Below are 16,366 nucleotides of genomic sequence, written 5' to 3' on the forward strand. Positions count from 1 at the left end.
GAACCTCATTGCATGATTGGATTTCCAATCCTATTACTATAATCAATTGCTGGTGCCCATTTGGTTGTAATCAGTTTAAACTGTTTTTAAATTAATGCGAAAAGACCTTAAGGAGAAACAGATCATTTTTGTAATACTGTGTAATTTATTTACACAGGGCCACAGCATGTTGGGGATAGATGTTGCAAATTATTCAAAATTAAATAAGCATCTCTTCCTGTATATAAATGTCTATTTAATTAGATCTCATTGGTCTACAATGCCATGGATTTTGCACATATTCTGTTTAGCTATTTAATTAACGCAGCAGCCTACTCGCTGATTAGCATTTATTGAAAAGTAAAGATAGTTATATACATTTTTTCTCAAAATTCACTCTTGTAATCTAAGCAGTCATTTAAATTTTTCAGCCAGTTTATTTAAGTGACCTATACAAGCTGCTATTTATTAATTTACATACATTTTTATGTTTATAGGTAGTGTACTTAGTTTATTTTAATCTACTTTAACGATAAAGCCAAAAAATTGTTTAAGCTGTTTATAGAGACTCTTTATATACAATGCAGCATTTTCCTGATGAAGCCAGAGGAGAAACGCGTCACTAGTGTTTTGGAGGACCGTATTAATACTGGGGAAAAAAAAAATCAAATGTGAATGTATTCTCCTTTTGGTGGTTCAATAACATATGGGGATTTTAATTTACTTGTAGAATAAAAAGATTTACTAGTAGCAATCTAGTTTATTGGAAATGCTGTGACTAACCTCAAATTTTGCTTTGAGCGCATACACAAAATGAACCATTAAAACAATTTTTCCACCCTGAATTTTGAAAAAGCCCCCCTCCCATTTATCCTAATGGAGGACACTGGGGTGTATATATAGATGAACTTGGTCCCAGAACATTTTATATGAATTTAAGTGGAAACGTGCTTTAGAATACCCATGAAGAACAAGTGAAAGTTACACTAGTACAACACAAAAGAAATCTTTATTTTATCCAATATATAATGGCACAATCCTGTAACAATGCACTGTGCACATTAACAATTCTTGTACAAAAGCTTTTCATGGTTGTGTCTGATCGTTCATTAATGATTTCCCAGAAGATGGCCAGCTCACATTATTTACTATCAAAAGGGGCGAATCTTCCTGCTGAGCAGCGGCAGACGAGGTTCCAATTGAAACGTAACCGTATTTGTTGGCTGAACACCGGGGCATTGTCCGGTCTCCCTGCGACCATCAGCAGACTAGAAATTAAAGAGCTGAAGGCCTCTGGCTGCTCAGATAAAAACAAAAAACAACTTAACATAAAATCCATGTGTCTTTATCAGGTAAGTATAATTTAATCAGTGCCATTCATGGACAATGCATGCATTGTAAGACAAGTGCTCCCAGCATCTCTACTTCTCCGTCAGTCGTCTTCCTCATCGGAGTCCATCACTTTTCTTCTGTTAAACTGGAAGAAGCAGTTTTATTGTCAATTATCACATGGATGTTAAGAATAACAGTTGTACCTTGGCAGGGACCAAACAGGTTTATAAAACATAATAAATAGTGTTTTTCTTCCCCATAAAATACATATGAGGTTAGATTGGATTCATTTGGATTTCTTTTCATAGGGCACGGTGCTATAGCTAAATTCCCTAAGCAATGGTTTGTGTGTTAATATCCAACATAACAGGTACATTTTTAAAGACTACTTGTCCCCTTCACACAAGGTGGATGCGGCCACTGTGTTACCTGAACCAGTATTCATGAATATACAATCTATTATATCGGTGATGGCACTAGTTCCTAGTGAACTATTAGGCTCCGCCCACAACATGGCTGCCTCTACCGTGTGAAGGCAACATGTGCATTTTAATAAAGAAATAGTTAATATAGCATTGCTCAAGTCTGTCCTGTTGTAAAAATGTAACTACATGCAAAAAAAAAAAAAAAAGGGCAAACTGACACCACCGGACGAAGCTTTGGGGGTGCACCCTAGCACCCCGTGTTTGTCCCACTGCAGGGATAAAGGCGAGGCAGAGGCAACGGTTTGATACTACAGCAGTAATATCCCATCTTACCTTCACAGTCGTCTTCTTCTCCATCTGCTGACTCACTTTCTCCAAAATTTCGATGAGCCCCTGTTCAGATATCTGTGGAGACAGATAAAGTGTTACCCGACGCGGATTTACAGCTGCAGATCTCACGAGCTCCACACACGTTGTCGGAAGCCGCCTACGGACTGGGGTATTTTATTTTATATATTGGTGATCTGACCAAATACAGTGAAATGCATTTATATTAATTTTGCCCTTTTTAAATTATTAATATTTTCTTTTCACTATACATGGAGAAAGTGATAAAAATAGGACACAAGGACACAGCGGTGGTAGGGATCTACGCAAAATGATTCCGGTCTACGACGGGATCCAAGTCATGGACACTGTGGTTCCCTGCGCATCGCACACAAAGCCTGCCCGCCGGGTGTTATTGGGTACGTTACATAGAGGTAAATAACGCACACTAACCTTGCCACCTAGTTGTCCATATCTTGCCATCTGTATAAGGTAATTTTCAACTGCTTTGGCTTTTTCAGGCTTCACAAGTGCCAGATTATTCACTGTTTAACAGAAAATGATTTATAAGATATACAGTAGAACAGTTTTTGTCAAGAAATCTATATATATATATATATATATATATATATATATATATAAATCTATATATATAATATATATATATATATATATATATATATATATATATATATATATATATATATATATATATATATATATTCACACAGAGAACTGTATTTGATCAATAATAATACACATATCAGTAGACAAAAAAACGTTCCACAGGTCACGGTGTAGACAAGGTGGTGTCACCCATAGCAACTAGATTGTGAACTACTATAAAAATGACAAAGTGAAATAAAAGGTCTGATTGGTTGCTATGGGCAACAACACCTATTTGTCACAGTTACCTGTAGGTGACTAGACCCACCACAGATCATAGGATACTCACACCTTGCCCGAGCAGCTTGTCCCAAAACCTGAGATAAAATGCTGTTTCTCATATCCTCCTCCCTGGAATTAAAGAACAGGATAATGAAAACCCAATATTACCAGAGGAATATGGAATTAAAAGTGTTCCACCATTAGGCTTAAAACTGCATTGTGCACCAGGGTATTAACATTTCCTTATGAACCCAGATGCCACACGTTGTATTTTCCTATAGATTACAGGCAATCCGATTCCTGGTACTCTTATGCCTTGCACTCTGATCCTCAGCCTGGATTTCCAGCCTAGTAGTAGGTAATTTTGTTAACATTACACCCCGAAAAACTAAATAGTGCCACATTGGCTAATGAGAACACCCAGCACACATAATCAGACGTTTGTAACATTTTAGCACTTCTGCTACAATATCTCATCTATATAATTAATTGTTAGTAAATAATCACATAGTCTTACACACAATATTGTACCTTTGTTTAGCTTCTTGCTGACCCTGCTCATTCCCAGCATCCTAGAATCAGAAAGGAGACAAGGATTACATATAGTTCTGGTAAGCGGCTGTAGTCCGTCTCAGCTGATAAAACAAAAGGACCCCCCAGATAACACTCACAGGACCAAGAATCTTTCCACTAATCTTTTAATCCACCAGCATAAATACATTTGCTGTGATACCCAACCTCCCAATTATTCCACTGGCCATTCCTGTAGCAAGCATTTACTGACAGTCATAGGTACAAGCATGCGAGACATGGTTGTACATAGGGACATAAATAGCTGAAAACCGGGATTTAGAAACATAAAAAGGGACATTTGGAAAATATGTGATATAAAGTGTAAATAGCCTCTTTATTGGCTGTCAATAGACCCATTGAGATGGGAACATGACCGTAAGGAGTGGGCCACATCCCATCATGTCAACACCTCTCTGCAGCCCAGAGAAAACATTTCAATAGGCCCATATATTTCCCCCATATACCCCACATATACCGCACTATATCCCCCATATACCACACTATATCCATCTATAACCCCCATATTGCATACTATATCCATCTATAACCCCCATATTGCATACTATATCCATCTATAACCCCCATATTGCATACTATATCCATCTATAGCCTCCATATTGCATACTATATCCATCTATAACCCCCATATTGCATACTATATCCATCTATAACCCCCATATTGCATACTATATCCATCTATAGCCTCCATATTGCATACTATATCCATCTATAGCCTCCATATTGCATACTATAACCCCCATATGCCATACTATATCCATCTATAACCCCCATATGCCATACTATATCCATCTATAACCCCCTTATGCCATACTATATCCATCTATAACCCCCTTATGCCATACTATATCCATCTATAACCCCCATATGCCATACTATATCCATCTATAACCCCCATATGCCATACTATATCCATCTATAACCCCCATATGCCATACTATATCCATCTATAACCCCCATATGCCATACTATATCCATCTATAACCCCCATATGCCATACTATATCCATCTATAACCCCCATATGCCATACTATATCCATCTATAACCCCCATATGCCATACTATATCCATCTATAACCCCCATATGCCATACTATATCCATCTATAACCCCCATATACCATACTATATCTTTATATACCTTATTACATCAAACCCTGCTCCTGCCACAGCACATTAGATATCCCCACTAATCCAATAATATATTACCACCCCAAACAAAAAAATTCCAGTGTACCAGCCCGCACATCATCCCAGTATACATCTCCCACTCATCCCACTATATATACTACACATAACCAAGTTCATCTATAATCCCATATATATATATATATATATATATATATATATATATATATATATATATATATATATTTTATGATACATGGGGAGATGCGACACCTCACATACCCCAGTGTACAGCCATTATGTCTGTACTGTGACACATGGTGAGGTATGATACTCCATCACCCACAGAGTGTGTATATAGCACATGTAACACTCCATTACTACCACCGGCAGTGTGTGCATGCTGGAGGACAAGGGGATATGTACCCTCCCCATATACAGACATACATCCCCAGTACCACAGGCTGGGGGCACAGCTGTCACATGTCACTGGGTGCTGCCAGCTTACCCCCTGTCTGCCCTGCAGCTCTGCCATCCGCTGCTGTCGTATAGCTTCCAGCTCCGGGTCCGCCATTATCGCCCGAACCTACTGACACCCCAAAAAAGCCCACGGCCTCCCACCCGTTACCGTCTCCGTGTGACGTCACCGCGTCACGTTACGTCGCTCGTATCACACTAACTGTGAGCACAGACATTACTAATAGAGCCGGATAACACAGCTCAACGGGATCGGCCCTAGTGATCGATTACGGTTCCTGTTACCATAGAAACCAGTATGCCAAGTATAGGCCAAGTAGTTGCTAAATGTCCTCAACGTATATGTGATGTAACAGGTTTAATATTACCTTAAATACCAATGTTTACTGTGCTCAAATCATCTGAGTCTTCTTGAATTGTGCTATATATATATATATATATATATATATATACATACACACCTGCATATACCTTCACACCTCCCAACTGTACCGATTTGCTTAGATCTTAGTATCCTTTATTTTATTTAGGGTGTTACATGCACATGCCGCTGATGTGCCCAATATTCAGAGGGTATTTTTCGGGGTGGGGTCGGGGGGCAGATGTAGTAACGCGCTTTGACAGTGCACAAGCATGCCTTTGACTCAGCGTGCATGTTTTCCTGATTCCCCAACTTAAAAAGTTGGGAGATATGCCAACATACACACACAGTGGTCAAACTGTTGGTATGGAAAATGTGAGTAATTGGAATGTGATCGTTTTACAAACAAAGCAATAGGAGAAATGGCGGCATGGCATACCACTGTATATGGGCCCACTTAGTGTCTTGGAAGCAATGGGCATGCCTACAAAAGAAGGGCACCCCCTGATACAGTGTGACCATGCCCCTTTCTGTGAAGCAGCGCTCAATTCATTTGTCCCGATCTCCTCAAGGGACATAAACATACTTACTAAATTATGTAGGACAGTCCCGATTTGTCCTCCATCCATCGTATCAGGGCTTTTGTCCCGATTCCAGGACATATGGGAAATGACAGATGCCCCTTGGTCCTGCATCAACGACGGGTGTGTGTGGCATTGAATGGAGTTTTTAGGTGGGGGGGTCTGTTCACTACCCAGTACTTTGGAAAAGTCTTCCAGTTAACTAATCGTCTCACTGATCTGGATGGTGTCACATACACAATCAATTTATATTAAAGGCTTTTTTAATACATCAATGCTCTCTATACAGTAGCATACATACAGGAACATATGTTGCTACCATTGATATCACTATGCTAACCCCTACACTGACTGCCTTGTATACCAGCCCTGGCAGTCTGTATTACACTAGTGATCAGATTGAGCTATACTAAACAATTAATATAGTATACTTACCTACTTAGGCCTTGGGTTGGATTACAAACATTTTCCTGCCCAGCCAGTAATTTTTAGGCATCCCAGTGGCTACTCCAGGGGCACATTTATCTACTGTAGGCCAGTAGATAAATGCAGTCTGCTGATTATTAGACGGGTTACTAAGCCCTCTTAGAACAGATATTACACTTGATCAAAAGGCCAAGAAGCAATAACACCATACCTAACATTTACTCAAACACTTTTATTATTTTACTGATACTGTTTCATGATTTAATGTTCATGTGTATCTTATGGTTTGATCCAATCATTGAAACATATAGTTTGATGGCATTACTGCTGTAATTAAGACAAAATGACCCGATCCACCCAACCACATCTCAAATCTGCCCCAAACACACCCTTAATTAACATAGAACCCACCGTGTAAAATCATGCACCAAACATCAGTTGTGGGTATGTTGAATCTTGTATTATTATTATTATTATTATTATTATTATTATTAAAACCTGTGTGGTGAAAGACTATTATTTTCTTCACCCTTTGTAACTGCAGGTATGTTTTTAGTAGGGTTACCAACCACTGAAACTGTTTTTCACCAGCAAATTTTCCAAAAATGTACTGACGGCTAGCAGTTTTTACTGACACATTGTATTTCAGAGTTACTAAACTAAGCTTAGAAGCAATGACATCAAGAAAAGAAGGTTTGGGGGTTGTTAGTAAGGAAGTAACACCTTACATAATGTTAAAACAGAGTATGTAGTACTGTAGATCAGCCTGATTGTTACTGACAGGTGAAAATTTTACCTATATTTTACTAGTAGTAAATTCACTGATGGATGGCAAACCTGGCCCCTTAGGGACGTAGGTTATTTACTTGTAAGGTATTGTTAGGGTTTTGTTTTCCACCAAAAGTATGTTACTCTCTATAGGGAATTTAACTAACTGAGCTATGTTTCATTGGAGAGATTGGTCCCGAGTACACAGCAATTTGCTCCTTTGTGACTTAATCCGGAGACATAATTTTAGGGTAAAGTTTGGCCTGTACTGTATGAAGGTACTTCAAAATAGAAGGATAGCACTCTTGGTGTTTGATCTTTGGTCTTGATGTAGTGTTCCACCTTTGCACATATTGACCCTGTGGAAATACAGCTCTGAGATTACAACTGCTCCAAGTATTGGTGAACCTTGGAAGTAACTAATCCTAAGTAAAGAACTGTTATTGCTTTTAAGGTCAGGTGTACTCCTATTATCTGAAAATTATTGCTCAAAACTTCCAAGTAAAGACTACTGAAGATCACTGAAGTGGTTGGCACCATTAGAATGATTGGACAATGGACAATCAGAGGATGTCAATGCCCTACCAGATTTACCGTCCAATCACATCGATATCTGATAGCTTCTGATCAGTGATCTTTTTGTGGCCAATTAGGTTTAAACCTGCTTAATTGGCAGTGAAAACCGTATTGTGAATGGGCATCTTTAATCAAGTAGAAGGGCTTAATTATTTATCATTTAATTATATAGAGCATACTTTTTTTTATTTACGCAGTGATGTATGCCTAATTTATTAGGCATACATTTCCAGCTAAACTACAACTACAATTTATTTTGAAGTCTAGGACAGGGGAAGACAAAGTGACTGTAAGCTAAAGCTGGGATTCTAAATAGGGTTTCCAGCAAGTCTCTCAATGTCTTTGTTATTCATTTAAAACCATTCACCAGGTTTTGCGTTAGAACAGACCACTATAATAGAATTACATGTTACAGGTAAAAAATAAAGGTAGTTATTTGTGAAGTTAAAGTGAAGTATAGCTGAACATTACTTAAGTGTGAAAAAAAAGTTGCTATCATGTGAAATTGACTTTTAAACAGACTTTGGTCTATTTGTAATTCCAATTATCATTATAAATTTATTACAGAGGAATGTAACTTTGTATATATATGTTGAATCATATCATAATGCAATATAATGATGTAAAAGTTGTGTAAGAAGGGTGTGGTAAGGTCGTTACAATATTGAAATTGAAAACATTCTATGACCTACTGTTTTCATTGGTTATAATGTGCTGCATTGTGGGAAATTTAGGTAAACTGCTCTACGGGTAATTTTGCAGAAAAGGCGGTGTGCCCATAGCAAACTATCAGAATTTCACTTTCATTTTTGAAACTAGGAGCTGTAATTTGTTTTGCACATTCAGAGTCATAAATTTGAACTTAAGGAAACGAAACTAAGATAAATGAAACTACATTGTTTTATAAGTGTACATATGAACTCCCTATTTATGCAAGTGGAAGTGATAAGTTGAAATACTAACTAATACTGCTTTCATACTACCACCCCGGCAATATCCTGGGTTTTTTAAGCCGGGTTTTTGCCGGGGCTCGGAGCGTCCCAGCTCAGAAACACCATTCATACTGCACCTTGGACCCGGGAATTTCCCGGGTTGACCCCATTCATACTGCAGAAGTCTGTGCCCTGGCAATTTGTGGGAGTCATCACCAGAGCAGTTTTCGTTGGCTGAAAAATGGTGATACACAATATAATAATACAATAATACAATAATAAATAAAGGATACCTCCAATTGGCTTATATATTTAGTCGTACTAGTCTAGGAGGGCTTTCTGAAAGGCATAAAGAGACTGGGAAACATATATTTAAGGGAAGGTTGTAGGAGCTTTTAAAGCTAGGCATTGCATATTTCAATGATTACCCCAAAAGACTAGACTTCTAGATGGAAAATTAATGGCCTCTTTTTGGCAAGCATAAAATGAATGAGAAATGCCAAATCCTCCAGAGACAGGCAGACAGCCAATCAGCTTGTTTTCTGTGCAACCCGGGTTGAAAAACCCGGGTTGCACCATTCATAGTGCAGGCAACCCGGGTCTGACCCGGGAATTACCCCTCGATAAATCCCGGGTTGAAGACCCGGGTTTTTAGACCCGGGATTTTTGACTTGTACCATTCATACTGTACCAAGACCCGGGTCGTTTGAGCTCGCCCCGGCAAAAACCCGGGATTTTGGTGCAGTATGAATGGGGTATTAATGTGGAACTGTTACCTACACACCCAGACGCACTCACCTGCGGAGGTGGCCATTTTGTGTTCTGAACAACTGTTCATAAGAATGTAGCCTACATATTCACTTGGAAGTCAGGCAGTACCTTAGATGTCACTGGTTCCTAGCCAAAGGATAGGCTGCATAATGGCTAATTTGTAGGTCTACTTTAAGTCAGTTTTGCAATAACCGGCTCAGTTAACTAGGAGCTCTAATACTGAGTTTTATCAAAGTGCACGGCTCTGTGCTTTATAAAATAGGATTAAAAAGTGTAATAATGTAAATGCATTGCTCTGGTTTTTTTTTTTTTTCTTTCTATTTTATAAGAATTCAGTGCTTAAAAAGATATAAAGGGGAAATTAAATTAGCCGCATGGTGTCCCCGGAAATAGCCTTGATGTCCGGCTGAGCACCTTGCCGGTTAATACGGTACAAAAATATCTGCTCATTTTCCTTAGCCTCTCTATGGGACACGAGGGAAAATGAGTGGAGCTTTCTGTAAAATCTCTGAGGCGACTCTGCACCCTGTTTCAAAAAAACATCGCATCAACTGATGTCAAATTGAATCTGCCCCAAAGACTGAAGAGCATCATATCTTGCTGTGAGTTTTACCAACCAAAGTATTTTTTAGGTTTGAGGTAAACAGATATTTGGTCTAGCTGTCTTTTAAGATATGTTTTGGCTCAAAATATCTCCCAACTCGACCCCTCCGTTCTGCACAAGACCTACGTCTCTCTTCCACTCTCATCACTTCCTCCCATTCCCGGTTACAGGACTTTTTTCGGGCTGCACCCACTTTGTGGAATTCCCTCCCTCGCACAATAAGTCTTTCCTCTAGTCTTCAAACCTTCTCTGAAAACCCACCTTTTCAGACAAGCTTATAATATTCCTCTACCACCCTCTTAATCTCCCTAGGTTACCCAATTACCACCCTCTACACAGCTAACACAAGACAACAACCCTCTGACCAACATAGTTGTGTGACTGAGCATACAGCCCACTCAATACTTTGTAACCTTTGCATTCTAGCTGGACAAATATGCAATATGATGTAACACTTACCCTTGTGTATCAAAACATTGTCCAATAGATTGTAAGCTTGCAAGCAGGGCCCTCTTACCTCTCTGTATGAATGTAATACCCAGTTTTGTTTTATTACTGTTTGTTTCCAATTGTAAAGCGCTACAGAATATGCTGGCACTATATAAATAAATGATGATGATGATATGTTTAGTTTTAAGTAACTAGGTAATTTGTTATGTGAAGATCAAGTGTAAGGGTGAAAATGTATGATTATTGATTTAATATCTGTCATGTGCTAAGCTTTAGAAAATAATATGCTATAGCCTTAAAAGAAATTAGCAGATATTTTACTCAGAATGAGAAAAGAAAAAGATTGAAGCCTTGCAACAATGTTACAACAAGATGTTCTCGGAGAACATGAACAATCCAAGGGCGCAAAACTAAACGTACCGTTCTATGTAAAGTAAAAAGACTGATGGCAGAATGCCTGAGAAGATAAAAACATAAATAAGAAAGATGCAGAGTATGCATAATTAGCTTGTTGTTGATTTCAATAATTTGCTGTCTTATTATTTGTTTGTCAAGCTTCTATACCTCTAATAATTTACTGTCTTATAATTGGTTGTTAAACTACTATACCCCTAATATTCTACTGTATAAATAGTCTGAAGTAAGCTCTGGTTGGAACAGAATCAGAATTACTCAGCGTTATTTCATACAGGTGTTGTGTATTTTTCTGATCACCAGTCGACTGAAATTCAAGGGAGATCTGACTGACATTGCAGGTAATTGATAGAAGTATCGGTGAACCCCGATACCCCAACAAAGTTAGCTGGCCAACACATTCTTTAATTACTGACAAATTAAAACTAAACAGGTTCTACTTAGGGTGGTGAAACAAATTAATGTTTTCTCTGTTTTTTTTGCTCTGGTTTTGTTTCAAAATATTGCCTTATTGTTATTGTCATAGCAGCTGTCCATCAACCCTATTTAAGGCACATTTGGGTGTGACTCACAAGCCAGTCCTTGCTAGATGTAAACCTCTATACCTCTCCTACTGCCTGCTCCTACCTTGCACACCTACTCAACTTATCACTCGCCTCAGGTGTTGTACCCTCCTCATTCAAACATGCTCTCATCTCTCCTATCCTCAAAAAACCTAATCTTGACCCCACCTCCCTCGCCAACTATCGCCCCATCTCACTTCTCCCCTACGCCTCCAAATTACTTGAGCGGATAGTCTGCTGTCGTCTCACCAATTACCTCTCAGACAATTTCCTCCTTGACCCTCTCCAATCTGGCTACCGCCCCCTCCACTCTACCGAAACCGCCCTGGCCAAAGTCACCAACGACCTCCTCTCAGCCAAATCCAGGGGTCACTTCTCCATACTCATCCTCCTCGACCTCTCTGCGGCCTTTGACACTGTGGATCACCCCCTCCTTCTGCAAACTCTTCTCTCTCTTGGCCTCTCTGGTTCTGTCCACGCCTGGTTCTGCTCTTATCTTGCCAACCGCACCTTCTCTGTCTCCACATCTGGCTCTGCCTCCACCCCCTCCCCTCTCCCGGTTGGAGTCCCCCAGGGCTCTGTTCTCGGCCCCCTACTATTCTCGCTCTACACTTCCTCACTCGGGACTCTCATCTCCTCCTACGGTCTTCAGTATCACCTCTATGCTGACGACATTCAGCTCTACGTATCTTCTCCTGATCTCTCTCCCACTCTCCTCTCTCGTGTATGTGACTGCCTCTCTGCCATCTCCTCCTGGATGTCCTCGCGCTTTCTCAAAATTAATATCTCTAAAACTGAACTAATTGTCTTCCCTCCCCCCAGGCTCCCCTCTCACCACAACCTCTCCATCGTGGTTAATAATTCAACCATCTCCTCTGTCACCCAGCTCCGTTGCCTGGGTGTCACCCTTGACTCCTCTCTCTCCTTTGTCCCGCACATCCAATCTCTAGCCCAAACCTGCCGCTTCCAGCTGCGTAACATTGCCCGCATCCGGCCCTTCCTCTCACAAGATGCCACCAAAACCATCATACACGCTCTCATCATCTCCCGCCTCGACTACTGCAACCTTCTCCTTACTGGCCTCCCCCTCTCCCACCTCGCCCCCCTTCGTTCTGTTCTCAATGCGGCTTCCCGACTCATCTTCCTCTCACGCCGCTCCTCCTCCGCCTCCCCTCTCTGCCTTGCCTTACACTGGCTCCCCTTCCCCTACAGGATCCTTTTCAAGCTCCTCACCACCACTTACAAAGCCCTCTCCCAGTCTACTGCCCCCTATATCTCCAACCTCCTCAACATTCACACCCCTGCCCGCTCCCTGCGCTCGGCCAATGACCGTCGCCTCTCCTCCACTCTGATCACGTCTTCCCACTCCAGAATCCAAGACTTCTCCCGAGCTGCTCCCCTCCACTGGAACGACCTCCCTCGCTCCATCCGTCTCTCACCCAGTCTGTGCTCCTTCAAGCGGGCACTCAAAACTCACCTGTTCCTCAAAGCCTACCAACAATCCACTTAACCCTTACCTTGTTGCACCTTCGCAAACATCCTTCTCTCGTTCTCCCCTCTCTCCACCAGCCCCGCCTTTCTCTCCCTTACTTTAATGGCTCCCTCCTGTGCCTGTTTGTCCACCCTCCCTTAGGATGTGAGCTCGTATGAGCAGGGCCCCTCTCCCCTCCTGTCTCCATACCTGTTCTTCTACTCCATCTTCGCTCATATGTCTGCCCGGAGTTCTGAAGTATTGGTACTTTGTGTTTATTGCTCTGTACTATGTCACCCTGTATGGTCTCCTGTTTGTATTATGTACGGCGCTGCGGAAACTTTGTGGCGCCTAACAAATAAATGATAATAATAATAATATACCTGGAAGGTGAGTGCATCTGATTTTAACTGCACTTTAATGTTGTTTTTAAGCATATAGGTCAGTGTAGGACCTGCATATAATGAGGTGCCCTTGACGCTGGGATGCAGGCTTAAGTGTTTTGATCAAAATATGAACTAATACCTCATGTTTTAATTTTGCTAGATACACACAGATATGCAGTGTAAAGGATAAGCGCTGACAACTGTTTTTTTGTTTTGTAGACAAATCAAAAATAATGAGAATGCAGCCTATGATTCCCTGAGGAACCTACCAGTAACATTGCTTATATCACAGAAACAAGACCAATGGAAATCCCTACTCTTGCCATCATCACTATGACGTTTTTTAAATATCGGCGCACTTTGAACCTCATTTAGAGTCGGACGCAAAGTCCGTTTAAGAAGTGTAGGAGTGGGAGTGTGCCGCAGCTTGGTAGGGTATTACGAGTGGCAAGTAACCCCAGTTGCGTCCCACTCTTAATACCCTATTGAGGTGCGAGCAGTTCCTGCAGCTAGCTAAAGCTTGCGCCACCTAATTCCTGCCCCACAGCTTTAGCCGTTTTGACGTGTGTTGCGTCTGCGCTTCACTGCGACTAGGATGTATTTACATGGTCACGCCTTCACAATTCCGCGTTCCTCCCATTCTCCCTTAGTGAGTCGCAAGCTGTCGCAAGTGTTAATTGCGTCCAAGATGCAGGCGGATTTGGTGCTTTCTGCACATGCGTGGTAGTGTTTTTTGGTTAGATGCGCCTAAAACTGACTTTGCGTCTGACTCTAAATGAGGTCTTTTATGTCCCCGAGTCCTATTTTTTTGAATGACAGTGGCAGCTCATGCTAGTATGTCATTGATATTCCCCACAATAAACAGCTGTAAACCTGGTTGATGTTTGCAAAATATACCACAACTCACCTTTATAAAAAAAAAATGCAAATAATGGTGATTTTAATGCTGCAGAAAAATCTCTTTCATTCTTTTAAGTTCACAAGGCTGAGATGTCTTTTACATTTCTGTGGAGGTACATATAATACAGGTTGATAAACCCTTCTTGAAAGGAACAGAAAGGAGCTGTTATAGCAAAGCTTTTAAGATGGTTTTGAATGTTATGATTACTTAATGTCTGGTTGAATAATTTATTATGAATTAATACTGCGGACAAAATAAAATTTGTCAATAATAATTTGTATGGTTTCTTTATTCTGTAGATGTTGTTAGATCTAAAATTCTGATCCAAGTTTGCCTGTGGTGTCAAGTATATCTGGAAGCGCTTCAATCTACTGGAGAGAATTGACACAGACCAAGTTCTGTATACTAGGAATATTCTCTGTTTATTGATACAAAGATACAAGTTTTTATAGTCTACTGAATATATGAATCCTACGTCATAAACATACAATAATCTATGGGATGCACTGCTGATTAACTTTCTCACGTATTCTTGAGGTGTTTAACTTTCTCCCCCTTCTGAGGACAGAGGAGTCTATTGTTCTTATCTCAAGGGGGCTGGAGGTTCATCTCCTGTATGCCATGTCCAACGTCATGGGCACAGCTCCCACACTATGAGCTGAAAATGAAGCTACCTATTGTTCACATATCTTGATACATTCAGTTATCTATGTTAGCTTAACCTCAAGGCCGTGGGCTTACATCTTGTACAACTGCATATCAGCAGAAAAATGAATAATCTCTTTTAGCAAATAATATTTCTATGCGAGTTACAAAAATGGCTGAACAAAGGCTTTATGAGGCCTTAATAAAAAATAATATTTAACATTGCCAAGTATTATTATATTATATATATTAAGGGGGTTTTTGTAGATATTCTTGCTGTAAAATCTTGTGTACACGAAACAATTCATACTTGCCAAATCTCCCTGAATGTCAGGGAGACTCCCTGAAATAGGGGTGATCTCCCTCACTCCCTGAAGAGTCTGGCATTCTCCCTGATGCTGAGCCAGTACAAGACGTGGTTGGCTTCGCCATCTGTGGCATGATGACACAGTTCAGAAACTGTGTCCTATGTCCATGTATTGATGCCTATGGAGGTGGCCATTTTCATGGAGACCAAGATTTAATGAAAGACTGACAGGTAAGACAACATGACTTCAGTAATGGAGACAGATATGTAAAAGACACTTCAGTCTGCTGCTTTTCTTTAACGCATACGGGAGACTCCCGCATTTCTGGGAGACCTCCCGGGAGAGCAGGGCAACCTCCCAGTTCTCTAACTTTATAACACCCACAGTGTATACTGTTACGAGTGTTAGTGCATTGTGTTTTTAGTTGTGTATAGTATTTGTGGTTTATCAAAAATTGTATGCATATGTCTGCAGAGGTGCACGCTTGCATCTAGAAATGTACAAATGAAAAGTGCATTATTTTTATAATAAATAATAAGTGTCCCTGTATGGCCACTGGAAAATGTTAAGAGGTATCTTTTTTTTTTTTTTTACTTATATGAGCCACAGATTTCATAGAATGCACGGTTGTATTTACCTATGCTTATTGTCACATAGGGGCATATTCAATTGTTTGTTTTCCACGCCGCGGAAAAACTATAGTTAGCTGGATTTCAGCTCGCGGCTCATGGAGCTGCGAAGTGAAATCCAGCGAGAAAATTACCGCATTAACGTTTTTTCCGCGCACTATTACCGTAATAACGGTAATAGTGCGCAGACTGCGGGATTTTCGCCGTTTCCACTGACAATTGAATACGCCCCATAGTGTACTATCTGTACAACATGCTAGACATGCACACATTACAATTAAACATATCTTTAGCACACATTTGTTGGCAGGAGTAATAACCTTTATTTATTGTATTTAACCTGTACTTGTGTTTTAATTTTCCATTCACTCTCCTTTGCACCATCATATAATTTAATTTGAACTCATTCATTTCATAACTGGTGTAGAGGGCAGA

The 16,366-nt window shown here is 40.3% G+C and overlaps 1 protein-coding gene across 1 annotated transcript; it reads right to left on the bottom strand.

Moving 5' to 3' along the window:
• Positions 1-969: 969 nt before the first annotated feature.
• On the bottom strand, positions 970-5,325 carry PDCD5 (programmed cell death 5). The gene is made up of 6 exons (XM_075189207.1): positions 5,177-5,325; positions 3,483-3,523; positions 3,019-3,080; positions 2,517-2,608; positions 2,070-2,141; positions 970-1,456 (listed from the first exon to the last, which is right to left on the bottom strand). The coding sequence occupies exons 1-6, from the start codon at positions 5,240-5,242 to the stop codon at positions 1,412-1,414; spliced, it is 378 nt and encodes a 125-aa protein (XP_075045308.1). The 5' UTR covers positions 5,243-5,325; the 3' UTR covers positions 970-1,411.
• Positions 5,326-16,366: the final 11,041 nt, after the last annotated feature.

Source organism: Mixophyes fleayi, chromosome 10 (assembly GCF_038048845.1).
Source record: "Mixophyes fleayi isolate aMixFle1 chromosome 10, aMixFle1.hap1, whole genome shotgun sequence".
NCBI lineage: Eukaryota > Metazoa > Chordata > Amphibia > Anura > Limnodynastidae > Mixophyes > Mixophyes fleayi.